At 57.7% G+C, this 26,115-nt stretch overlaps 2 protein-coding genes across 6 annotated transcripts in view; both read left to right on the top strand.

The window, feature by feature from the left end:
* The window catches only part of IGF2R (insulin like growth factor 2 receptor), a 192,630-nt gene extending 175,158 nt beyond the window's left edge, over window positions 1–17,472 (top strand). For both annotated transcript variants that reach the window (XM_070461487.1, XM_020876534.2), the window contains exons 37-48: window positions 1,795–1,956; window positions 3,103–3,310; window positions 3,582–3,728; window positions 4,881–5,115; window positions 6,022–6,158; window positions 8,415–8,529; window positions 9,358–9,504; window positions 9,869–10,056; window positions 13,178–13,364; window positions 13,827–13,979; window positions 14,922–14,991; window positions 15,666–17,472. In XM_070461487.1, the coding sequence (XP_070317588.1) occupies window positions 1,795–1,956; window positions 3,103–3,310; window positions 3,582–3,728; window positions 4,881–5,115; window positions 6,022–6,158; window positions 8,415–8,529; window positions 9,358–9,504; window positions 9,869–10,056; window positions 13,178–13,364; window positions 13,827–13,979; window positions 14,922–14,991; window positions 15,666–16,073 (2,157 nt within the window). In that variant the 3' untranslated portion in view covers window positions 16,074–17,472. The remainder of the gene's footprint in view (window positions 1–1,794; window positions 1,957–3,102; window positions 3,311–3,581; window positions 3,729–4,880; window positions 5,116–6,021; window positions 6,159–8,414; window positions 8,530–9,357; window positions 9,505–9,868; window positions 10,057–13,177; window positions 13,365–13,826; window positions 13,980–14,921; window positions 14,992–15,665) is intronic.
* Window positions 17,473–24,210: 6,738 nt separating this feature from the next.
* Window positions 24,211–26,115, top strand: part of LOC110126713 (solute carrier family 22 member 1) — a 35,562-nt gene continuing 33,657 nt past the window's right edge. For 2 of the 4 annotated variants that reach the window (XM_070461469.1, XM_070461468.1), the window contains exon 1: window positions 24,214–24,734. In XM_070461469.1, coding sequence (XP_070317570.1) covers window positions 24,339–24,734 — 396 coding nt within the window. In that variant the 5' untranslated portion in view covers window positions 24,214–24,338. Of the gene's footprint in view, window positions 24,735–26,115 lie in introns of all 4 variants that reach the window. The other 2 variants (XM_020876570.2, XM_020876552.2) reach the window with 2 other exon arrangements.

The raw sequence follows: 26,115 nt of genomic DNA, 5'->3' as shown, positions 1-26,115 counted from the left end.
AAGGAGGCCACTGATTTTTCTTTTATGTGCAGTTAAAAAACAGCTTCCTTTAAAAAAGATCGCTGTTTTGTTGTAAGGAGTTTTGCATAAGTTTTCTCTTGCCCTCCCTCTGGGAACAGGAGATAAACCAGGGGTTCGCAGCCCCTGTTTTGTGGTGACCTGGGAGGGCTGCCTGATGTCACGCTGCCCGGCAGGGGTCCCCACCGCTGCTCCGCTGGAGAGCTCTGTACTGGCGGCCTGGGCCTCAGCCCTTCTGTGCGGCCTTTTTATTTTGTGTTGGTGTATAGTTGAGGATGAGATGGTCAGGTGGCATCACTGACTCAATGGACATGAATTTGGGCCAACTCCGGGAGAGAGTGAGGGACAGGGAGGGCTGACGTGCTGCGGTCCATTGAATCGCAGAGAGTTGGCCACAACTTAGTGACCAGACAACAGAACGGCACAGCCACTAACGGTGTTGGAATAGTTCCGGGTGAACAGCAAAGGGACTCAGCCAGACACATCCAGGCGTCCATTCTCCCCCAGACTCCCCTCCCATCCAGGCGGCCAGTTAACACTGAGCAGAGTTCCCTGTGCCAGACAGCAGGTCTTTTTTTGGTTATCCATTTTAAATGTAGCATTGCATACGTGTCCATCGGAAACTCCCTAAACTCTCCTTCCCCTGTACATGTGCTTCTGAAATTCCTAAACCGTGAAAAGCTTACATGTCCTTTGATGGAAATGGGCGCCGTGGGTGAGTGGATGGTGGCAGGAAGTGGCTCGTGGCCGCCTTCCCAGGACGGACAGTCCAGTAATTGAGAGAAGGGGAGACACCAAGGGCTGCCATCCTGGGTGTCCGCGTGGAAACCCCGCAGCTCCTGAACTGACACGTCGCCCCTGTTCACACGTTACCGGATGGGAGGGGAGTCCCAGATGACCAAGGTGCAGGCCGCTGTGATCCGCCGGCCCTTTTGTCTCTGCACATCCACCCGCGTATCTGGGGGGCTCTGGACGCGTGTCCACAGCTCCCCCCTGGACTTGCGCTGGGTCTCAGAGAGTGGAGTGCTGAGAGCGATGAGTGTTTGTGGGGACTCAGAAGTGGGGCATCTCAGGCTGCATGTGCGATCCAGTTCGGAGAGACTTTTAATGAAGTTTCCTTCCCTTGTGTTTCTTTATCTTCAGTGGAAATACTTCCTCCACATACATTAATAGAAAAACACATTCTCAGCAACAATTAATGAAATTCCTCATCTGTTTTTACGGCTGCTGCTGAACGAGGGGGGGAGGCAGTAAGGACGTTGATGGATATTTATTTAGATACTTGGCCTGTGGAATGTCCGGCTGGATCATGTCTCGCCCTTAGTATAAACATCCCCTCAGTCTCCAGAGACGTGGGTGGGGACGCCCCCTCGAATGTACAGGAAACACTTGCTCCCTTCTCTGCCGCCAGAGATTCTTCGATGTCTCAGGCTTCCCTGTCCCAGTTTGAAGACCGCCCCCCCCTTTTGTCTGAGCTGGTAGTCTGGAGTGTTGGCATGCTAAGTGTAGGGACACAGGGGTCTGGGGGGCGGAGGGGAGTTGGGAGCAGGCAAGCCTGCCTGGCGGGGCTGCTGCTCGCTTGCCTCTGGTGAGGACGGTGGCTCCCTGCTCTTGGAGAGAAGCCTGCCGTGGGTCACCCGGGACCCCTGGTGGTCTGGGAGCATCTCTGAGCCCACGGTGCCTGGGGCTGGGGTCCCCCGCCCTGCGGGGGAGCAGGGAGGTTACTGTGCTTGTTAATCCACATGGATTTCACATCTGCCCCTCCACCCCAAACAGGGGACACCAAAACTGCTGAGGACCAGCGACTGTGACTTTGTGTTTGAGTGGGAGACCCCGCTGGTCTGTCCCGACGAAGTGAGGACAGAGGGCTGCTCCCTCAGGGACGAGCAGCTCTACTACAGCTTCAACCTGTCCAGCCTCTCCAAGAGCACCTTCAAGGTATCACCGCGCCCCGGAGCCTGCGGCCTCGGGGGCCCCTGCCGCCTGGCTTCGCTCTCGGGCTCCTCTGTGCGTTATGATGCGGCCTCCGTGAGCGCTGGAGAGTCTGCGGTCCCTCAGGCACTGTATGGGTCTGGGGGACGGATGGGGTGGTCCTCACTGTCCCGGGCGTGGGCGCGGCCTGCCGGTGGCGCTAGACAGCGTGCCAGCCAGTCACGGCTCGTGCCCAAACTCTGCCCCACGGTTGAGAGTGAGTCTTTCTCGTGGGCTTGGCAAGGATTCAGTTATTCAGCGAGGAGGGTCACGGGGCCTCTTCCGTGTCATACGCGGAGAGCAGGAGGCCACTCAGGGCCGTGCGAGTGGCCACATGCCCGAGGGGGCGGGGCTGGCAGGGCCCATGTGGCTCTGCCTCTGCCTGCCACCCAGAGACCACCCCCCAGCCCTGACCTGAGACACATTTGGGTGTCAGGGGCTGGTCTCGCCCCAGCCTGAATGTCGGGGGGCTGCGCATTATGCTTCAGGGGCTGGGGCCCACATTCCTGTGACATAGACGTTAAAGAGGCACACAGCTGTGGACCAAGCCGTCCCTGAGATATAGATGTTACAGAGGCACACGGCTGTGGACCAAGCCTGCAAGATCCCAGCGCCTCCTGGCGTGTGGCAGCCGGGGAGTGGTGAGCTCCGAGTCGCACGCCCAGGTGCCAGCCGTCTGGCTCCCAGAACAAGAGACCTTGCCTGGGCGCAGGCCCCCAGGACGGGTGTGCAGCAGCTTAGAGCCTGCTGCGGCGGGGCGGCCAGGAAGAACCGTGTTCAGTTAGGTCGTGGCTACTCTGTGCTCAGTCCCCAGTCCTCAGCACTCCAGGGTTACCGGCAGGAGACGTGGCTGAAGGTAGGGGGTGGGCAGCCGGAGGCCTGTGGGAGCATGGTCTGCAGTGCTGCACCAGGAGGCATGGTCCCAGTGAGGAGGGAAGTGCCCCGGAGTGGCCAGGGCATCGCGCTCTGCAGGGGGGAACAAGGAGAGTGAGCTCTCAGGCACGTGCACGGCCCATGGACAGAGCTCCGCCTTCCTGCTCATGCCCCCCCCGCCCCAGCGCTGGCCTTCCCCCACTGGAGACCCAGTCACAGCGTGGGGTGGTGTCTCTGCAGGTGACCCGAGGCCCTCACACCTACAGTGTGGGGGTTTGCACCGCGGCCGCAGGCCTGGACGAAGGAGGCTGCAAGGACGGCGCTGTCTGCCTGCTGTCTGGGACCAAGGGGGCATCTTTCGGGCGGCTGGCATCCATGAAGCTAGACTACAGGCATCAGGACGAAGCCGTCATTCTGAGTTACGCCAACGGAGACACTTGCCCTCCGGGTAAGTCTTCGCGGGTGGAGTGTCTGTTCCTGGTAGACACGGAATTAGACACGGCAGCAGGAGGGAAGTGAGGAATGACGTTCCAGGTGCTGTGAGCCCCAGCGCATGGAACGGTCCATTCTACCAGCCTTGGGTGTGAGCGCTCGGGCCCACGAACCGTCAGTCAGTTTAGGGGGGCTTTCCACGGGGAATCATTCAAGGTGACCGCCCGTGGCCGGGCATTGCCAATGCGGTGAGAATAATCGGGGTCACTCCGATTTCTCCTTCCCAGAAACTGAGGACGGCGACCCATGTGTGTTCCCCTTCGTGTTCAATGGGAAGAGCTATGAGGAGTGTGTCGTGGAGAGCAGGGCCAGGCTCTGGTGTGCGACCACCGCCAACTACGACAGAGACCACGAGTGGGGCTTCTGTAGGCACTGTGAGTGGGCACGCCGCGGCCCCCGCTGGAGGCCTGGCTTCATGCTCAGATCTTCCTGGACCGTCCATGTTAACGGCAGCGCTTCTGTTGCATATGGTGTTTTCTCGTCAGGGCTATTTTCCATAAAGAAAAATCATCCTTAATTGCTCTATGGGGCCAGGTGACAGATGTGGGGTGGTTAGCTCTCCCCCTCCCCAGCTCCAGGGCTCACGTCCACGCGCGTTAGAATTGCTGCTGTCCCAGGTCTGCAGGGTGGTGAGGGGTCATCAGGTCTGCGGGCCTGGTGTGCTGACCGTCGGCTCTGCGGCAGGCTGTGCCGGGCAGGGCGGAAGGGGGGGTCTCAGTGCTCCTGCTGCCGCATGGAGAACGGACACACAAGAGTCTTAGTAACATGCGGGGCGCAGACAGATGTGGGTTCTCAAGGAGAGTGACGGGACTGGTGCACGAGAAGCTGTTCTTGCAAGAGCCACGGAACAAAATGATACATGTTAAGGAGTCAGGGCTTCGGTGGGGGCTCAGACAGGAAAGAAGCGGCCTGCAGTGCAGCAGACCCGGGTTCAATCCCTGGGGTGGAAAGAGCCCCTGGAGTGGGGAGCAGCAGCCCACTCCAGTGTTCCTGCCCGGAGAATCCCACGGACAGAGGAGCCTGCTGGGCTGCAGTCCACGGGGCCACAGAGAGTCGGACACACTGAGCAACTAACACACACAAGGAGTTAGAAACATGGGCTGCAGTCCACGGGGTCGCAGAGAGTCGGACACACTGAGCAACTAACACACACAAGGAGTTAGAAACATTAAGTCTACAAGGGACTAATGTAACCTTCTTTGGAGGCTTATTATGACAGGATCTTTTTCCTGGTAGGTTAGATGACACGTTTTTAGGTTATTATAGGATGCTTATCATTACTGTTTTAGCATTAGCATTCGTGCTTTAATCAGGTGATAACCTGTTCGCAAGGAATTGTACTGTCTCTGTGGGGTGGTTAAGTGTGGAAGGGGAACTTGGTCCGAATTTTAGGGTTGAGATGGGAATGAAACAGCAGGAAGTGGGGAGCGGCCGGGATGGACAGCACCCCTCGGTGCTGGTGCTGCGGAGAGGGAACCCCGGCCGGGCTGGGGGGGGCCTGACACTCACCTCGCGTGCCACCCCAGCCACCAGCCACCGGACATCCGCCATCATCTTCAAGTGTGACGAGGACGCCGACGTGGGGCGGCCCCAGGTCTTCAGTGAGGTGCGTGGGTGCGAGGTGACCTTTGAGTGGAAGACGAAGGTGGTCTGCCCCCCGAAGAAGATGGAGTGCAAGTTCATCCAGAAGCACCGGACCTACGACCTGCGGCTGCTCTCGTCCCTCACCGGCTCCTGGTCCTTCGTCCACAACGGAGCCTCGTGAGTACCCCCCCCCCCACCCCAACCCCCTGTTCCCCCACAAGCCGGCCACGTCCATCACAGGCCCGGCGTCCCGACAGGGCAAGCATGCAGCGCTTCACGCTCTGATGCTGAAGGTGCGACGGCCTCGGGCCTCTGCTTGGGGAGGCCTGGTGCGTGCCGGGTGGTTTGGAAGCAGAGGCAGCTAAAGCCAGCCTTCAGATCTCAAAGCAGCTGGTGAGCAGCTGCGGGCCTGATGGAATCAGGCGCAGTTTGGTTCTTGTCTGGGACGCCATCCGTGTTGGGCTTCCCTGGGGGCTCAGTCGGTAAAGAATCTGCCTGCAGTGCAGGTGACCCAGGCTCCATCCCTGGGTCAGGAAGGTCCCCGGGAGAAGGAAATGGCAATCCACTCCGGTATTCTTGCCTGGGAAATCCCATGGACAGAAGAGCCTGGCAGGCTGTAGTCCACGGGGTTGCAACAGTCGGACATGAGTTTGACTAAACCACCCCACTGTGTTGGGTTAGTGGGGGTCCCCACTTTGCCGCCCCGAGTACCTCGGCCGTGCTGGCCCAGCTGCTCCATGCGTGGAGCCAGACGCGCATCTGTCCTCCCCGCAGTGGGGAGCATAGACCTGGAGGCTTCGGTAATCTGAAGACAGGGGACGCCTCCTCAGGGTTTGAGTGCTGCCTGTCCTGACTCTCAGTTGCCCGAGTCTCGGGACTCGCCCCGTGGGCCCGATGGGCACGCGCGCATGTTCAGCGTCCACCCGCTCTCTGGCCTTTGTTTACTCAGAGACCCAGGTCAGGGCTGTGTCCAGAGCTGCTGGGGGACGCTCGGACGGTGGCCTCTCCTGAAAGAGTGGGAAGAGCTGTTCCCAGGTGTGTCTGGACAGACGCCGACCTCGCCTCCTGCGTGTCATTTTGCAGGTACTACATCAACCTGTGTCAGAAAATATACAAAGGGCCCCAGGACTGCTCGGAGAGAGCCAGCGTGTGCAAAAAGAGCGCCTCTGGCGAGGTGCAGGTCCTCGGGCTCATTCACACGCAGAAACTAGACGTTGTAGGTAAGGCCCGGGCCCCGCCCTGCGGTCGCACGTGTCGCGTCTGAGTTGGGAAGGTGAGGGTGTCGTCCTGGGACTGGAGGGTCAGCACTGGCCTCCGTCGGAACCTGCAGGTCTGGTGTTCTCAGAAACCGTTTCTCAGGCAGCCTGGCGCCTCCTGAAGCATTAAAATAAGCACCGCCTCGCGTGTTCTGAGGCGGCAGGTCCAGTCTGTCTAGAGGGCTGGGTGGTCTTGGGAAGGTTCTTGTGCTCAGGAAGCAGAGTGGGATGTCCAGGGCGCCCCCGAATCCCTGCTCCACCTGTGGGCCGGGTGCCTGAGTCTCCCTGCACCCGTGCACGGGTTTATTCGGGAGAAGCCGGACGAGACATGAAAACATGGTCAGGACCATCCAGGTACAGCCTCGTAAATGTCTTAGTAATTTGGCATCGCAAAACGAAGCTCTTTGTTAATGGTTCTGATGGAAAATTCCTCTTGCAGTTGGTTGTTGAGTGAGACTCTTTCGTCATGCGAAGGGAGAAGCTTGGGTTTTCTTAGTTTAGGGACAGTCAAGGGTGGTGGGAGGGACAAGAAAGAAAACCGTCACTGTGCCTGTTCATCTGTGGGGAGGGTGGTGTCCCCGTGGGGGTCCCCAAGCTGTCCTGATGAAAGCATAGGGAGACTTAGTCCGCTCGAGCTGTTGAAATGGAGAAAGGAATTCCGGAGGACCGCTGTCACCTGGAGAAAAAGCCCGACTCTGCAGGTTGGAAGTGGGGGTGAAGTGACGCCCCACCAGGCCCCAGCAGAAGTGTCCAGCCCTCCCAGCCTATGACCTTGGAGATCTCAGTTGTTGCTGCCACGAAGGGCACCCGGGGGCTGAGGGTGGCTCTGTTCTGTGCCTCGTCGTCATGTGGACGTCGGACCCGGGTCTTCCCATGGTTTCCCACAGCCGAGTGCAAAGACTAGGAGGCTGAAGTCTCCTGAAAAGAGTAGTGAGACCTCCTGTTCTCTGACACACCAGGTGGGATCTTACGTCTCAGGCCCCAACAGGACAACCGTCTAAGGCCGGTCACCGTGACCCCATGTTCACTTAGGACACATCCCCTTATGGGGTGAAGGGGTGGACTCTTTATCATAGGAACCAGCAGTCCTCAAGAACCGTGGTTCTTACGTGCGTGTGTCATATATGTGTGTGTACACATGTAACCTTCAACAGTTGTCTGGGTCAACGTCTTAGTCCACTTCACAGGTTGAGTGCCTGAGGCCTGGAAGGCCAAGAGTGCTGCCTGTCTCATCTGCAGGGGGAGCAGTGCGTCAAGACCTCCACCTGTTGTTTCCATATTCCAGAAGTTTAAGAGTTTCTCTTTGAAGCTGTGAACCTTCCAGAATTTTCCAGAGAAGCCCAATTATTTATAACAAACTCACCCAGAGTGGCTTTGACTGCGCCTGGGGTCGGGAGCCCAGGGTCTCACCCCTCAGCAACCCTTGAGTGGCCCCTGTGCCTTGGCTGTGCCTGGAGGTCACCTGGCAGCTGGTCCTGCCCGTCCTGGGCCCGCTGCCTCTAAGGATGTGGGTCGGGGGTGTGCGCGTCAGGCCCGAGGACTGCCCTGCGCTGAGAGCTGGGCCTGAGGACCGCCGTGTCCCAGCCCCTGGAGCCACCATCCATCCGCTGAGCGGGGCTGAGTTCGGGCATCCTCAGGGCAGCTCTCAGAACTTCTGGCCCCTGGGAGCGGGGCCGCTGAACGCATGTCCTGCTTCCCTTGGCCCCTGCGGACTAGGGCTCTGCTGGTTCCTCGACCATGTCCTCCTCAGAAGCAGGCAGAGCTCCGTGTGGAGCCGGGAGACCGAGCAGACCAGGGCAGTTCTGTGCAGGCCGTCTCTCTGCGGGGTGGAGGTCTCGCCCCTGCCCTGTTCTTCCCGGGCGGCTCGTGGGGCACGTGGGGGAAGCGCCGGGCTGGCACAGAGGTTGCAGGGAGCTGGGGACCACGGGCTGCCGCCATGACCTGCAGTCCAGCCCTGCACGCACGCCGTGCGGGGGGCTCCCCACTCAGCCCTGAGCCCCACGCCCTGGGGTCTCCCAGCACACAGGAGAGTGATCACAGGTAGGGGCTGAGGTGTGACCCCGGTCTCCTCTGGCCGGGCAGGTAGTGACACAGGCCGGGCGTGAGTCACCAGGCTGGGTGGTGCTGACCGCCAGGGTGATGAGTCTTCAGAGCCACTTCTGACCTGGAGGCTCCTAGGATGCCCTAGAGATGACGTCAGTTCAACGGTCTGTGTTTCAGATGACAGAGTCATCGTAACTTACTCTAAAGGACACCACTGTGGGGACAATAAGACGGCGTCCGCTGTCATCGAGCTGACCTGCGCCAAGACAGTGGGCCGGCCTTCGTTCACGAGGTGAGGCTGCAGGGTGCCCCCCGGGGGAGCTGGGCGCTGGGCCAGGCCCCCGTCAGAGCTCCTCCCCGCGGTTTCTGCTTGGCGTCGTAGTGTGTGTGCCGGAGAAAGGATACTGGGGTTGTCACAGTAGCAAGGGGGGGACCGGCCCCTGAGACCCCTGGCCTGGTGGGGCCAGGGCCACTCCGCAAGGGAGGAGTCCTGGATGGAGGCTGGGACCCGTGCATGAGACTGATAAAACAGTTGCATAAAGTGGGATTTCACCGGGCTCCGTCTTCAGGGTCGCAGTGTAACTAAAAGAGGCTTCACTGATGAGTGCCGCCCATGGCCAGCTGTTCAGGCGGCCGGTCTGGGACCCCCGGCAGGTGGGGTGGCACCACCTGGAATGCCCTGTTATTTTGAAGGGAATCTCTGCGTCTGGTGCTGGGAGTGTGTGTGGCCAGCAGAGGGAGCGTGTGAGCTGTGGTTGGTGAACAGACCCAATGCCTTCTAGAAGCAGGGCTTGGGAAAGGCGAGACCCAGGCACTGTCAAAGGGTCGAAATCAATGCTTGTAAAGCAGGCTTTCAAAAATCTGGGAGTAGATCTTCCCAGCAGTTAGATGTTGCCCAGTGTCTAAATGTAAAAATATTACATGTTGAAGTGCTTGCCTGCTTCTTTTTTCACGTGGTTGAGCTGGGTGGTGCTGGGAGGAAGGGAGATGAAGTCGCCCTCCTAGCTCGAAGCGTCTGGTCCCTGGCTGCGGGCAGGGAGGGCTGGGCGGTGGGGGGCTCCCGGGGACCCAGCAGGCGGGTGGAAGGGCGGCCGTGACTGCGGTCTGTGTGCTCCTACAGGTTTGACGCCGACAGCTGCACCTACCACTTCAGCTGGGACTCGCGGGGGGCCTGTGCCGTGAAGCCTCAGGAGGTGCAGATGGTGAACGGGACCATCACCAACCCCGCCAACGGCCGGAGCTTCAGCCTTGGGGACATTTACTTCAAGTAAGTGGGGCCGCCCCGTAATCCCCTCGTCTCTGCCGGGCTGAGGGCTGCGAGATGAAGAGGTCTGTGTGTTTGCATGTTTTAGTTACTGTTTCCAGTTACATTGTCACATCTCACTCAGAGGGCAGGCATTGCTTAGCTGTCGAGTCAAACCCCAAAGATGGTGAGGTCTCTTGAGGGTAAAAATAACGTTGCTCCCCCTCTTGCCATTTGTGATAAGCCCAGGGGTCAGAGCTGGAACCTTTTGGAATGATTTTTGATGAGGAACCTTCTGGCTTTACTAGTTTTTTTAAGTTTCTTAGCAGCGTCACTCGGTGGGCCCTGGGATCCAGGGCTGTCCCTGAGCCCTTTTCTGTCTCCTCAGACGATTCAGCGCCTCTGGGGACGTGAGGACCAACGGGGACAAGTACGTATACGAGATCCAGCTCTCATCCATCACGGCCTCCAGCAACCCCGCCTGCTCTGGGGCCAGCATCTGTCAGAGGAAGGCCAACGACCAGCACTTCAGTCGCAAAATCGGAACCTCCGACCAAACCAGATACTACATTCAAGGTAATTCTCCCCACTGGCGTGCCACGTTTAGCTTCCTCGGAGGAACATTAACCTTTTCACGAGCACACACTCCTCTCGGTTAAAGCGTCAGATGGGTTTTAACACGATAGGCCCAGGTCCGATCCTGTGTCTTGAGAACTGAGCAGCTCGTGTCATGCTCCCAGCAGTTCGCTGTCTGGAAGATTTACATCCTCAACAGATGTGCAAGGCCTGGTCTAAACCAGAGGTGGTGAGGTGGGCGTGGAGGACCACGGCTGGAATTACCTTTGGTTTGGTTTTCATCACAATGCGCTTTATTTTGGAACTTCAGATGTTACTAGGGAGGGTAAGAGATTTTGCATTTGTCAAAAGGATGAAAAGAGACCTGGCCCACGTGTTCGCAGTGGGTGTGGAGGAAGGCCTTCCGCTACAGGGATACAACTTTGTCCGATGTTTCTTTTTTTCCTTCCTTTTTGTTGAGGTATAATTGACGTAGAGCCATAGCTCAGATGGTAAAGAATCTGCCTGTAATGCAGGAGACCTGGGTCGGGAGGATCCCCTGGAGAAGGAAATGGCAACTCACTCCCATATTCTTGCCTGGAGAATCCCATGGACAGAGGCGCCTGAGTCCATGGGGTCTCAAAGAGTCGGACACGACTGAACAACTAACACTGTATAAGTTTAAGGTGTACAGAATAATGATCTGACTTAAATGCATCATGAAATGACTGTCACAGTAAACTTGGTGAATATCCATCATGTCCTATAGGTACAAAATCAAAGAAGTAGAAAAAAAAATTATTTTTTCCTTGTAGCGAGAACTCTTAGGATTTATTCTTTTAATAAAGAATACAGCAGGATTCGTTTCATTTAGCATGTGGTGTGTGGCATCCTGAGTATTACACCCCTGGTAACTGCAAATCTTATCTCTTTTTCTGTGAGTTTGTTGGTTTGTTTCTGGGACATAATTGACCTGCATACTGTGTTAGTTCCAGTTACACGACATAGCGTTTTCAGCATTTCCGTGCATTTCAAAATCATCACCATGCTAGGTCTGGTTGTCATCTGTCACCATGCAAAGAAGCGACGTGATTATTGACTGTATTCCCGCACTCTGCACTTCATACGTACACCCCTTTACTGTGCAACTGGACGTTTGTGCCTCCTTATCCCCCTCACCCATTTCCTTCCTAATTCTTTCTTGACCTGGGAAGAGTATTTCCAGGATGCAGCTCGTGTGTTTTTGTTTTCGACAACTAGTCTTCCTCTGTAAACCATTTCATGGTTTGATTTTTGAACCAGGTGAATGAACTTGCTTTTTTTTTTTAAAAAAAAACAGTTAAATGTGTTTACAAAACCAGCTGACTTTTGACCTCAAAGGGCTGCTGAGCGATTCCCCGAGAGGAGGGGGATGGTTATCTGCTCTCTGAGTAGGTGGAGTCTCGGAGAAGTTTCCATGCGCAGCTAAATAAGCCAGTCTCTGCGCTTGGCAGTGCCCACTGGAGCTGGGCAGAGTCCTGCTGGGTCAGCCTGGCTCGCGTCCACACCTCCCCGTCAAGGACACCTGCAGGCACCCTGCCACCTCTCTTCGGGCCTTCCTGCTGGCCCACCTCGGCCTGCTCACCCCCACCCCACTTCCCCACTGCCACACCCAGCTCGGGGCTCCCTTCTCTCACCCAGGGGCCCTGCTGCTGGTGTGTCTGCAGCGGCCAGCTCTATGCTGCAGCCCTGGTCAGGGGCCCAGTTACCAGGCTGAGAACCTTATGTCCGTCCGTAAGGCCTATGTCTAGTTTAGTTGGCCTCCTGCAGTCCCCGGGCTTACAGAGCGCGCGCGCGTGTGTACATGCATACCTCTGTGTGTGTGCATTTATTCTTGGTTAATTAAATCCTTTTCATACCTTTCCACTCCACTCACCAGCAGTAGGAAATAGGTTTGGTTTTAAGACCTTTGTCCACGTATCCGGAAGAAGTGCAGGTTAACCCCACCCCGCCACGCGTCTGCATTCATTCGAGAGGGTGAGGGCAGAAGGCCTCCAGGCCCGTCTCTGGCTGAGGTTAGGTATTGCCGCCCTGGCTCCTCACCAGCTCATGGGTTTGTGTCCACACTCCAGCCTGTGGGGCAGCCCTCTCAGGTCGCGGCTCAGCCAGCTGCGTGTGAGTGAGGACCCCCGGGGGTCCCCTGGCCCTCTAGCAGGGCTGATGGTGAACCGGCCGCCAAGCTGTCCTCACGAGGCAGGGTCTACACGGGTCCCCTCACGTCTCACACCAGCTGCACGTTCAGGGGGCGCTCCTCAGGTGTGATAGTTCGTTAGAAAGAGACTCACTGTGAAGAGCTGTCTTAGTCATGCTTGCAGTTTGTTACAGTGAAAGGAGATAAGCTAAAACCAGCCAGTGGGAGAAGCACCGTAGGGTGACGTCCAGGAGGGAGCCAGACGCTTCTGCTGTCTTCTCCCCGTGGAGTCAGGAGGTGTTACGTATAAATGTGTGACAGTATGAATGTGTGACAACATGCACGGAGCTCAGAAGCTGACCAGGGAGGCCCACCTGTGACTGCATGTCCAGGGGTTCATTGATTCTTCGTTGTGTGTGCTTGACTGATCAGTCAGGTTTTTAGTTGGTTTGCTGACTGGTTGGTTGGTTCACTGGTTAACTGGCTGGTTGGTTGGTTGACTGGTTGGTTAGTGGTTGGTTGACTGGTTGGTTGGTTGACTAGTTGGCTGGTTTGTTGGTCAGTGGTTGGTTGACTGGTTAGTGGGTTGGTTGACTGGCTGGTTGGCTAGTTGCTTGGTTGGTTGACTGATTTGCTCGTTGACTGGTTGCCATCATGGTCAACCCCAGTGTCCAGGTGGACTGAGACATGTGGGCAGCCCCCACTCCACATCATGTTGTTTGCTGAGGACAAAGGCCAGACCTGTCTTAGGGCAAGGTTCAAGTCTCTCCTGCTTCCTGACTTAGGGCAGGGGTGCCATATTGAGTGTGAGCTCCCAGAAGAGCTCATCTGGGGCATGAGATGAAGGACCCTTTCGTCTGATTTTAAGTCCCTGCAGACCTTTTACAGCTGATGGAGAGGTAAACTTAGCCCGCTGTTGAGGCACCCGTGTTAACGGTGCTGTGCCTGTGTGTGTGCCTGCCTTTTTGACAGATGGCGACCTGGATGTGGTGTTTGCCTCGTCCTCCAAGTGTGGAAAAGACAAGACAAAGTCTGTGTCCTCCACCATCTTCTTCCACTGTGACCCCCTGGTGGAGGATGGGACCCCCGAGTTCAGCCACGAGACCGCCGACTGCCAGTACCTCTTCTCCTGGTACACCTCCGCTGTGTGTCCACTGGGGTGAGTGGAGTGCTGGCCCACAGCGTCCCCCCAGCCCCAGAGCACCGAGGCTGTCCCGAGATGAGTTGTTGCAAGGGAGAAGGTGTTGCCTGGGTTGTGACCCTGTGTCTTCCCAGGGCAGAGAGTCATGGTCCTGGAAGACCAGGGTGGCTGGTGTGTCCCCCTGAGTCTCTGCTCCAGAAGTGCCTCTGTGCCCTCGGGGCCCCGCAGCAGGGTCAGTGAGGCCGGGGTGGGGGTGGGGGTGGGCGCGTCTTCCCCAAGCCAGCTCTCCTCGTCGAGGCAGTGTCTTTCCGCCTTCCCCGATGCTCCTCCTCCTCAGTCTCGTCATCAGAGGGGTTTGCCCACGGGGGTTCTCCCGGCTGGTGGCTCATGTCTTCCTGGGTGTGGGTGTACAGTCAGCTCCCGGCTGGGCCGGGCCTCGCCTTGCTGGGCGGGGACCTGAGCGCTGCGGTCTCCCCGCAGGGTGGGCTTCGACGGGGAGAGCGCAGGGGACGACGCCCAGGAGCACAAGGGGCTCTCGGAGCGCAGCCAGGCGGTCGGGGCGGTGCTCAGCCTGCTGCTGGTGGCACTCACCGGCTGCCTGCTCACCCTGCTGCTGCACAAGAAGGAACGTCGGTAAGGAGGGGGGGGTCTGGGGGCCAGGCCGGAGGCTCGGAGCTGGGCCCCGGCTGCCTCTTCTCCAGCAGCCACAGCTGGAGCTCTTAAGACTCTGGCCACTGTGTCGTGTGAAGCTTCCTGCGGTGACTGCCTCTGTCTGAGCTGTCAGATCACGTGGCCAGATGCCCCGTGGGCCTCAGCCTGACCCCGCCCTGTCCCCAGGACATGGCTCACTGCACATGTCCCCACATGAGCTGACCTTCTTCTGATCGACTGACCCCTGCCCTTAAGAGGGGAGCATTTATGAGGTGCCGGCCGTGACCTCACCCCCATCCATAGTTTCCCCTTTGGGGGGTGAAAGGTCTTGTCACTCACGGGCAGGGCAGCGTGACTGTCTAGCGGGTTTCACGTCACCCATGAACGAGGCCCAGGGCTCTGCGTGTGGCCAGCCCTGTCCCAAGGGCAGGGATGGGCCAGCTCTGGGGCTCCCTGTCTCCCCCCTCACCTGGCTACCAATCCGGAGGCAAATGAGAGGGTCAGGAAGTGCTGATCGCCACTACCCCGGCCCCAGAGGCCGTCAGCCAGACGCAGGAGTGGGGCAGGAGGTCTGGGTGTGAGCTGGCCCTGGGTTCACCACTCAGCCCGATAATCTTAGCACAGCCCTGGTGTGGCGTGGAGGTGTGGGCTCATTCCATCCACATGTGGAAAAGCAGGTGCAGAGGTATGCGGTAACTCACTCTGATCTCTGTTAACACTGCAAAGGCAGAGTGTGTCTGCATACCAGCTTTGAATCTGCTTCTCCCGATTCCATCGCCTTCCTTCCTCTGACTTGGCTCCCAGCCCTGCTGTTGTGGGTTGAGGGAGCGTGTGCTTGAGTGGACACAGCAAGCAAGGGGGGCAAGGGGGGGAGGTCTGGGGCGGGGCAGCTCCAGATTGGAGTAACTGGAACACCCTTTCCAGGGAGATGGTGATGAGCAGGCTCACCAACTGCTGCCGCCGGAGCGCGAACGTGTCATACAAGTACTCAAAGGTAAGGCCTGCCGACGCCTCCGGCGGCTCCCTGCCCCCTCCCCAACCCCCCAGACACACACAGGGTCCATGTGTCATTGCGATGTTGGCCAGTGGCTGCAAGGAAACCGTATCACAGGCCTTTCGAAACACACAAAGGGGAAACTGTCTCTGGTTGCTGTCAACCTGAACACATTCTTTGTCCTTTCTTCTTCAAGGTTTTCTCATTGTGATTACAGCTAATTTCTTATGGCATTTAATATTCAGATCGTTTCTACTTTTTTGACTCTTCTGCAGAAAACACGGCAATGAAAATTATTGTGTCTGGCATTTGGACGATTTCCTTTGGTGGAGTTTCTAGCAATTGAGCCCAGGTGGCGTAAATGCACTCCTGGCTCTTGATTGTCCTGCCAGCTGCTTTCTAGAAGGTCTCCCCCAAGCACACGCATCCATGTGGTGTCGTCCACGTGGCTCCCCTCACCTGCTGCATGTCTCTCTAACCCAGAGGGCTCCTGGAGCGGAGGGGCCAGTCCCTGAGTCCCTGACCCTCTCTGCCTGGGTCAGATCTCAGCAGGAGCTGGCGCTTGCCAGCCTTCCCCTTCCTCTCCCTGCTGGGGATCCTGTGACCTGCGGGTTTCAGCGGGGTGGTCAGACGAGGTCTTGGGTGGGCCCACAGTCCCTGCGGTACCCCGGCAGGTGAACAAGGAGGAAGAGGCGGACGAGAATGAGACCGAGTGGCTGATGGAGGAGATCCAGCCGCCAGCACCGCGGCCTGGAAAGGATGGCCAGGAGAACGGCCACGTCACCACAAAGTCGGTGAAGGCCGCCGACGCGCTCACCGCCCTGCACGGCGACGAGCAGGACAGCGAGGATGAGGTCCTGACCCTCCCCGAGGTGAAGGTGCAACCCCCGGGCCGGGTGCCTGGCGCCGAGGGCGGCCCCCCGCTGCGGCCCCTGCCGAGGAAGGTGCCCCTGCCCCCGCGGGTGGACGACCGGCTGGGGCTGGTGCGGGGGGAGCCGGCGCGCCGGGGGCGGCCCCGCGCGGCGGCCACGCCCATCAGCGCCTTCCACGACGACAGCGATGAGGACCTCCTGCACGTCTAGGCTTGCGCGCGCCGGCTCCGACCAAATCCAACGTACTCCGTGATGCTTCTGTCCTTGGCCTTTAACGAAAACTGTTCAAAAAAGGGAAGAGTGTTGGTGGTGTGGGAGGAGGGGGCGCCCCTCTCCGTGGGCGCGGGGAGGAGGCGCAGCCGCTGACTGCGGCGCCTGCCCTGGGTCTGTCCCCAGTCCTGGCCTTGAGCGTGGCCGCGTGCGCTTGCCAAGGTACCAGGGCCAGACGCCTCTCGGGACCGAGGGCTGCGTTTGAGGAAGACCCTTGCTGCTTTAGGCCCTGTAGGGTATTTGATCATTATATTTTAGCATTTAATTCTCTCCTCCTATTTATTGACTTTTGACAATTACTCAGGTTTGCAAAAAAGGAAAAACAAAAAAAACAAAAAAAAAAACGCCACCACCAACAGTTCTTTCCTGCTGGCAGGGGGTAACCTTTCCTGTCAATCCTTTTTAAGCGGGGGGAGGCCGTGGGCGCGCTTGGACGCTTTGAACTGGTCCACGATGTATCCTCTCAGTTAGACTCCACCACTCTCTCTTCTCCCTTTTGCTTCTGTGGCGTCAGGGCACACGCGTGCGTGCGCACTCGCGTGGGTCCCCAGTTGCCTGGGCTGTGGCGGGGGCCGCCCGCTCTCTGCCTCCCGAGTCAGTAACAGCTGCAGCTTTTGTTTTTTGCATGATGTCTTCGACCCCAGGTGCACGGAGCACACTTACCAGTATTTCTCTCGCCAGCTGGTGAAGTCAAACAAGCCACCCAAAGATTGACGTGTGTGTGTGTGTGCGCGCGTGCGCGCGCGCATGTGCCTATGTGCGCGCAGGAGTGTCTGAGAGAATGGAGTTGAGATGTCAGACTTTTTTCCAGACTTGGGGTGTAGGTCTCACCTCTTCAGGTTCTCATGATACCACCTTTACTGTGCTTATTTTTTTAAGAAAAAAAAAACAAAAAAGTGTCTATCGACCATTTGACCTATAAGAAGCCTTAATTTGCACAGTGCGTGACTCACGGAAGTTGCATGAAAGCCAGTGGGCCAGGCTCTCGCCCCCAGCCGTGCACTTGGGATCCCGCCCCGGGCACCGCTGAGACCGGCTGCCCGGTCCGCAGGACGGGAGGGGGGACCGCTGTCCGCCCCGGCTGTTGGCGCCTTTCTCTGAATTGTTTAACGAATGACTTTTCTGGCATTTATAGAGCTGTATATAGACTCAGTGGTATTCATATCCTGGAAAGCCAACCAACCCGCAGGTTTCCTGGGTTTGTACTCTCGTTTGGCTAGCTTCTTTGATTTCAACATGAGTGTATTTTTAAAAGCTGATTTCTTTCTTCATTTTTTTTCAATCAAATTTACTGTAATATAAAGTATTCAACGATTTGAATAAAAGATAAATTATTAAACGAGTGGTCCTGCTTTCTCCCCTTGAGTGAAAAGCCCCTGAGTTCGCTGCTGCGTCCGATACCCTCTCTGCGCCTCCTGTCGCATTCCAGAGACAGTCATGTCCAGGTGTCGGCCGACCCCTCACGAGTCTCCCTGAGTCTCCCCGAGTGTAGATGCTCACTCAAGGCCCATGGGGGCTCTGTCAGCTTCACCCACACCTGGTTCTTCCTCCTTCCGAGAAAGCAGACCTCAGGACGTTTATTTATTTTTTATCAAAACAGCCACTGTGAGTGCAGATCCCATGATCCTGGTACACAGCCCAGGCTTACATGGAGCAGTGAGGGGGGGCTTCTCTTGCATGAATCTGGTTTCCATCTGAAATGACCTAACGAGAGCTTCCTGGATGTTACTATGAAGACAGGTCGAGCAGGGGGTATGATGTCCGACTGTAGACTTATCGGCGTCAGCGTCCTTCCTCTCTGCTTGTTTTCTGATTATTTCCAATTGGAGTGACTGTTTTCCTCTTGAGGGCTTTACAGCATCTCTCCCGAGATGGACACTCCGGGGTCTTACAGAGGTTTACATTGTGAGCCCGCGGTTGCTGGTTCTTGGACGCCGTGTCCAGGGAACCATTGTCCAAGCCACCCCTTTTCACTGAGACACAGGAGCCGTCTCTGCCCAGAGGGGCACTCGCGGACCCTGTGGGTGAACTTGATGACCCTTCATCGGCGCCTCAGGCTGTCTGCCCTGGTGGTCAGCTCATGCCAGCCGCAGGGTGACGGGGAAGTGACCACGCGTGTGAGGTGTTCGCTCATGCTCTTTTCTTGAGCACCTCAGTAATCTCTTCCCATGAGCCCCTGCAAATAGACTTTAACAGTCTGTGCCAGCTGTGGTCGTAGAAAGTTTAGGAAAACACTCCCTGACAGCAAGTAAGAATTACAACCTTTCACGAGTCTAATTTAGTTTCCTTTTAGCCAAGATTTTAAGCCCCACCTTTGTTGAGACCGTGTGTTGAATTGGTGGGGGGATAAGTGGAGGGTCAGGACAGTGTAGGCAAACCCCGTGCCCAGGAAAATCCATGGGAGAGTGGAGACGTGTCTCCCACCCAGAACTTTCTAGATGCAGCTGCCTGCTAACCAGCAACCTGTGACACACGCTGGCCACAACCACCTTCAGGGAGGTCGATGGCCACCCCAGGGGGACATCTAGAAGGAATTCTTCCGTCCCTGTGCACCAGTTCAAGAAGTGGGCATGGAGGTCTTACCTTTCCTCCAGGGGTCAGGTCACCAGCGGGTAGTGTCCCTTGGGGTGGGGTGGGGGTTGGGGGCTAGGTTAGATGGATTAGAAACCCTTTCACCAGCTTTGGAGAACCCCCACGACCCGGCGGGACATGACTTCTTGGCTGACAGGGAGTTGGCAGCTCAAGGGTGGCTGAGAGTGCTGTGCGTCTTCGAGATATGGGTCACTGCATGTTTCCCGGGCAGGGCAGCCCTGCGGCGCCTCTCTGGGCTGCGTGGACCCTGAGGCAGGGAGCCGGGTCTTTGGGGACAGAGTGGCCAGAGGTGCTGGGGAGCTAAGGCCGGAGCATTGTCGTGGAGCTTGAGCCCCGTGACAGTCGCTGTCGTTCCAGTCCTGGGGGAAGTGAACTGTTTTCCCTAAAGATGCGGGGGAAGGCAAGTCAGGCTGTGAGTTATTACTCACATTTCTTTGCTTCCTCCTGGTAATGAGCTATGGGCTTCCCTGATAGCTCAGTCGGTAAAGAATCTGCCTGCAATGCAGGAGACCCCAGTTCGATTCCTGGGTCAGGAAGATCCCCTGGAGAAGGGAAAGGCTACCCATTCCAATACTCTGGCCTGCAGAATTCCAGGGATCTGTACAGTCCATGGGATTGTGAAGAGTCGGACACGACTGAATGGTTTTCACTCCCTTTCTTCTTATGCTGTTTTGTGTTTTGAGCAGTTGGTGAATCAAGTTCAATGAAGTTTATTTATACTGTTAATTTGGATACAGAGTTGGAGGGAAACAGAATTGAACAAATGGTCCCATCACCCCTGGACAGGGTGAGCGTATAGGGGGGTCACCTGGCGGCGGCTCTGGGCACCCCCCTGGAGGAAGCATCCCAGGAGTGGGCCTCATGCCTCCGGAGCAGCCCTGAGTCACGGAAGGCGGGCGCTGTGAGGGGCGGGTCCCAGGCAGGCCCTGTGACCCTTGGCTTTAGATTAAAGAAATGAAACTGATGAAACATACAGGGCAAAGAACTTTATTCCCTGAATCATGTGAGAGTGAACTGCCTCCCTAATGCCTTGGGAGGTCACCACCCCCCCAACCCCCCAAACAACACACAACATGGACCCTCGAGCTGTGGTGCCTTGGCTGGTTGCCATGGCAACACTTGTCACTGAGAGGACCCCACTCAGCATCCTGCCCCCTTCACTTGCCTGTCTTGACTTTCCCTCCATCAGGGAAGTTGGTCTTTGACTTTCGTGACCTTGACGTGAGGTTACCCTCCTCATCCACGATCACCCTCTGCCACCCCTGACGGGCGCCCTCCCCTCGGGGCCGGCCTTGCCCACCCCACCGCTGTCCCACTCTGCCCACCTCGTGGCTTTCGGACTCCTGCTGCAAGCACTGGGGAGGGGGCTCAGGATGAAAGATGATTGACACATTGTCTCCTAGAACCGCACTCCCCAAAGGGCCCCCCCCCCCCCCCCCCCCGCACGGAACAGTTGTTCTGTGTGGTTTTTGACAGAGGTTCTGCAAACACTGGAGAGGAGTTAGGTTCAAGAAAGTCTGGAAAAGGCTGAATTTAAAGGGAAATGGCCTTTCTTGATACGAGGCCTCTTGGAAGGTCTTTCGAAGGAGAGATGGCTGAGTGCACGTGAAGTTATAGGGAGCGTGGCTGGTGAGTCTCCTAGATGAGGAGCGGCACATGGTGGTCCTGGGACCTGGGAGTGTGTGGACCGTCCGCTGGGGATGCTGTCACGGTGGGCGGGGCTCTGTTGTTCCCCGTACGGTCCCATGGAGCAGGGTCGTGGTGGACTCTGTGACAGCACACAGATGATTAACAGTGACGATGGCCAAGTGGGCACTGTCTGCCTCCCACCTGCCCTCCCCAGAGGAAGGCTTTGTGCCCTGCCCCCACCATTTGGGTCCCCCCAACACCATTCTCCTTGGGGTCACAGTCCCCAAGAAACTGACCCTCAGCACTGATGCTTAAGCGCAGTTGATGCTTGAGCAGCACAGATTGGAACTGCACAGATCCACATAGACGCAGATTTTTTTTCAGTAAATACCATGGTACTGAAAAAATGGTTGACAAAAATAAGGATATCACACGACACAGGACAATGAGATGAAACTAAAACTTTCCACGTCCCTAAATGAAACTCCCCGGGGAGCCAGAACACACGTGCCTTCATTTAGGTCTCGTCCAGGGTGGTGGTAGCGCTTGGACTAAAGGGGAAGCTGCTGAAGAGACCAGACGGCCCAGAAGGGCCTCTCCACCGGGCACCTACCACTGGGCCCTCTGTGGGAAAGCTCACCCTCCGCCCCAGGCTTTCCTGATCCTCTCGGCCACACCCTGGGCAGGAGGGAGGGCGAGTGTGGGCCCATTTTACAGGCATAAACGTTAAGGCTTAGCAGATGTGTGGTGTACTGATGGAGGTGGGCTCTGAACAACTCCCCGCCCAAGTGCTGTCCGCATGCTCTGTGGACATCTCCCGTCCCCTCAGTGAAGGGAAGGCTGTCCTTCCAGAGGCTGGGGCCAAACGCCTGGCGCCTCTGGACCCCTTGCTGGCCCTCACACCCCACATCCAGACCATCAGCACATCCTCCCACCTCCACCTGCAATCAGGCCCTGAGTGCGTTTCTCTCCAGCCTTGCTGGTGCCGCCCCCTCCAGCCCCCAGGGCCCAGCTGGGCAGTGGCAGCTTCCCCGTGCTTGGCTCAGACGGCCTCGGGGGGCTGCCCTCGCCCCCGGGGAAAGCCCTGGCCCCACGGGGCCCTTTATCTGGGCCCAAGGCCCCTCTGGCCTCAGTCCTGCTTCCTTGTCTTGGCTCTGAGGCTGCCCCACGGGCCTCCTCGCTCAGCCTGCCCGGCCTCAGCTTTTTCCTCTCTCTGGAACGTTCGTCCTCCAGTTCCTACCCCCCAGGGCTTGGCCTCCGGCCTCCCTCGAGGCTCTGTGTCTCAGAGGCCACCTCCGACCGCTGGTTCTTAAGGCTGCAGCCCCCACCGCTCCTGCTTGAGATCTCGGTCATGCTCCCCACCTGCGAAGACACCGTCTCCACACTTCCCTCTCTGAGCTCAGATCTCTACCCTGAGACACTGGTTCCTCTGTTCACGGCTCTGTTCTCCCTGCCAAGAGCGGAGCCTGGCAGACTGCAGGCACTCTAGTTTGCAGGGAGGGTGTGGGTGGGTGGGTTACTTAGTGGGACAGGGTGGTGGGTAGCTGCGGGCCAAGCCAGGATCTCTCAGACAAGGTTTCAGAACAGTGAAAAGGTCTGGAGGACTCGAGGCCGGGGAGCCCGAGCATTCAGGGCCGCTTGTGGCCGAGAAATGCAGTGAGCTCCTCGTGTGCAGGAAAACCCCGGTCTCCTTTCTCCCGTGAGTCCTCCTCACTCCTCTCCCAGGACACTTCACTTAGGGTCACTGAATACGGGGGTTTTGCCCACACCAGGCACTTGCCTGCGATGCCAGCCAGGTGTCCCACAGTTTAACCCACTTCTGACATCATCAGCCTGGAGAGAGTCTCAGACCCCACCGGTTAAGGGCTCGGTCCCACAAGACCGTCCCCCCTCGGATGCCAGTCACTATTAGGGCCCCAGGTGACCCACAATTCTGCCCGACTCAGCTACAGATCAGGGTCCTCTGACCTCTTCCCTCTTTGGAGTCAACTGATTTGCTAGAAAGTGTTACCTGCGATTTGTGTCCAACTCTCTGCAACCCCACGGACTGTAGCCCTCCAGGCTCCTCTGTCCATGGGATTCTCCAGGTAAGAATACTGGAGTGGGTTGCTGTTTCCTTCTCCATGGGATCTTCCTGACCCAGGGATCAAACCTGGGTCTCCTGCACTGCAGGTGGATTCGGGCCGACTGAGCCACGGGGGAAGCTCCTGATTTGCTAGAGCGGCTCACAGAAGTCAGGGAAATGTTGACTTGTCCACCAGATTATTAGAGAATACGGTGAAGCATCAGAGGAGCCGGGAGAGGAGATACACAGGGTGGGGGGAGGGGGACGAGGGGGGTGGGTGGAGGAGCTGCTGTCCCCATGGACCTGGGGTGTGGATGTGACTGCTCTGAACCCTGGGTAGTGGGGCTCTTATGCAGGCTTTACCCCATGGACATGACCCATCACTGACCATTTCAGGCCTTTTTGCTCAAGAGAATAGGGAGATGGGGCTGAAAGTTCCATGTTTCTAATCACAGCTCGGTCTTACCTGCAGGCAGGCGCCCACCCAGAGTCTCTTTGCTATCGCAAGGACTGTAGCCCGCCAGGCTCCTCTGTCCATGGGATTCTCCAGGCAAGAACACTGGAGTGGGTTGCCATTTCCTTCTCCAGGGGAATCTTCCCCGCCCAGGAATCGAACCTGCATCTCCTGTGTCTCCTGCATTGGCAGGCAGGTTCTTTACCACTAGTGCCACCTGGGAAGCCCCTAGCACACAATCATAGCTTGGTCTTACCCATGGCCTGGAGCCACCCACAAGCCCACCCAGAGTCACCTCGTTGAACAGAAGACACTCCTAGGAAGTGTCAAGGGTTTCAGGGGCCCTGTGCCAAGAACAGGGAGGGGCGATGAAGACACAGTTTCCATTATCTCACTCGGGCAGGAAGGGCAGCGCCTGGCCTGGGCAAGCTGATGCCTTGGGGAGGTTTGCCCCCCTCTCTGCCCTCTCCCCTCCCACCACACCCCCAGTTGGTGCTCAGCCCACGTAGGGGAGTGGTTGGCAGAGCTCCTCCTGTCTCACCAGAGTAGCTGGTGCACCGCTGGGCTTGGGGCCAGCTCCCCGTGTCCACGGAGCAGAGAGATGAGGGTCCCAGAAACCAGAGGGAACCCAGGCACCCGTTCATCTGTTATTTGTCCCTCTTGCGTGCATGGAGGGGGAACCCAGGCTTAATATTCTTAATATTCTGCCCCCGGGTTGGAAGTGGGGGAGGGGGAGGTGTTCTCTGCCTGCGACCCTTTGATCTTTTCTACCAGCATCTCTGCCCAGGGAACCCATCAGGGTCTGTGCCCAGAGGGCCCCTGTGGCCCACTTTCCTGGGGATTCAGGGTGGGTGTGTCATGGGCCAGCAGCCAGGAGCCTGGAGACATAGTGAGGCCAGGAGAAGTCCTTTGTGGGTCCCGAAGAAGGCGGTCATTCTACACTGGGACAAGGATGTAGGGCAGTGGGTCAGTTTGGGGAGCTTGGCTCTCCCATTGCCCACAGCCAGACCCTCACTGCACACTGCTTGAGATGCCCCATCATGAGAAGCAGGTCCGATAGTCTGGCAGCCAGTGTCCTGTCCTTGTTTATCTAGATGATAAAAAAGCTTTCAAGTGGAGGATCCTTTTGGAAGAGCCTGAAAGAGACCGCTGGGCGCTTCGCGGCCACCTTTGCTCTCTCCTTTGGCTCTGGGAGCCCCGGTGCCACAGAAACAGGCCCTCAGCCTGGGTGACTTCCCCCAGCCCAGCAGTCTGACCAATCACCCTCCTCCTATCCCTTCCCAAAACCTGCCCTGCGGGTGAAAGATTGGTTCCAGCTGGTTGGCTTCCAGGGGTAGAAGCCAAGATGCTTAGACAGCAGTTAGACTTCAGACCAGCCCATCGCAGAGAAACCCACATAAGACCCTGACCCCAGGCTCTGCGGCCGCCGTGGTCTGCTCAGAGTGATGTGCGTGGAGGCTCAGTCATGCTCACCGTGGACGATGTTCTGGAGCAGGTCGGGGAGTTTGGCTGGTTCCAGAAGCAAGCCTTCCTGATCCTGTGCCTGTTCTCGGCTGCTTTCGCCCCCATCTACGTGGGCATCGTCTTTCTGGCCTTCACCCCGGACCACCGCTGCCGGAGCCCCGGGGTGGCGGAGCTGAGCCGGCGATGCGGCTGGAGCCTGGCGGAGGAGCTCAACTACACGGTGCCGGGCCCGGGGCCGCAGGGCCAGTGCCTCCGCTATGCGGTGGACTGGAACCAGAGCGCCCTCGGCTGCCTGGACCCGCTGGCCGGCCTGGCCGCCAACGGCAGCCCCCTGCCCCTGGGCCCCTGCGATCAGGGCTGGGTGTACGACACGCCCGGTTCCTCCATCGTGACCGAGGTAAGAGCGGGCCTTCGCCGGGGGGATCATGATGCGGGTTTCAGGGCAGAGAGGAAACATGACGAATCCTGCAGGTTTCAACCCCACATCAGCAAAGAGGGAGCAGGGTGGTGCTCTCTGAACCACGGCGTATCAGATTCCGCCGCGGGCACTATCGTTCCTCCCTTGTTCAATCCTCCCCACACTCTGGGAGTTAGTTAGAGGAGGGAACTGGGGCTCAGAGAGACCGTCGCCTGCCAGGCCAAGCTGTACTGCTGGACGGGGACCCCCCGGGGAGACTGGCTTCCTTATCTTTCTGCCCCACTGGCTTCTCCACGGGCCTGCAGAATCCACTTGGGGGCCAGCGGCCCCACCAGCAGAGTTGCGAACCCCCTCCCTCCATTCACGAGCTGTGGACCTGTGACAGCTCAACGCTGGTCTTTGAGGTGGTGTGGAAGCTGCTCTGGAGTCCAACTGAGTCCCAGCCATGCCCCGAATTGGCTGAGTGTCGCTGTGTACGTTACTCAGCATCTCTGAGCCTCAGTTTCCTCATCAGTAAGCCAACGATGACAACGACCTGCTTCCCAGGGGTCGGCCAAGGACCACAGAGGTGCCGATCAGACAAGTCAGAAGAGTGGCCAGTTCAGCACCCCTGGGTGTCCAGCAGCACTGGGTGTCCCCTCCATGGCCCGCAGGAGAGCAGGATGGAGGCAGAGTGCTTGCCTGGATAGGTTAGGGGGTTATCTGAGCCTTTGCTTTGAGAATATCTCACTGAAAAGCCAGCAGAGTTTTTTCCTTCATGGACCCTTTGCAAAGTGCTATACTGTGACAAGCATGGGCACTTGGAAACTGACCTCAAGGTCACTTGGCGAAGTCACAGGAGAAGTTTAGACACATTAGTCGCTCAGTGGTGTCCGATTCTTTGCAACCCCATGAACTATAGCCTGAGAGGCTCCTCTGTCCATGGAATTCTCCAGGCCAGAATACTGGAGTGGTAGCCATTCGCTTCTCCAGGGGATCTTCCCGACCCAGGGAACCAACCTGGGTCTCCTGCATCGCAGGCAGATTCTTTACCATCTGGGCCTCCACGGAAGCCTTTTGGTGAAGCCACAGACTGGAACTGTGCAGAGCGTGTTTGTTAGCAAACTGCTCGCCTGAAACAAGGGAACTGATGCCCTGAGCCCCACCCGTCTGGCTGGAGAAAAGCCGTGTCCTCTCCTCCGGCCCCACAGCCCGCTGTCTTGGGGGGCGGGGCAGGTGTGGGTGCCCTTGCGCAAACATCTGGTCTCTGAGGCGTCCTCCAACCTGACGTCCAGTTAGAGGACTCATCTCCCAGGGGTGCTGAACTGGCCACTCTTCTCGCTGGGAATCTAGAAGCAGACCTGGACGGGGATGTATTGTT

Source organism: Odocoileus virginianus, chromosome 34, assembly GCF_023699985.2.
Source record: "Odocoileus virginianus isolate 20LAN1187 ecotype Illinois chromosome 34, Ovbor_1.2, whole genome shotgun sequence".
NCBI lineage: Eukaryota > Metazoa > Chordata > Mammalia > Artiodactyla > Cervidae > Odocoileus > Odocoileus virginianus.
The sequence above is the reverse complement of the archived record's forward strand: the minus strand, read 5'-3'. Positions and strand labels throughout refer to the sequence as shown.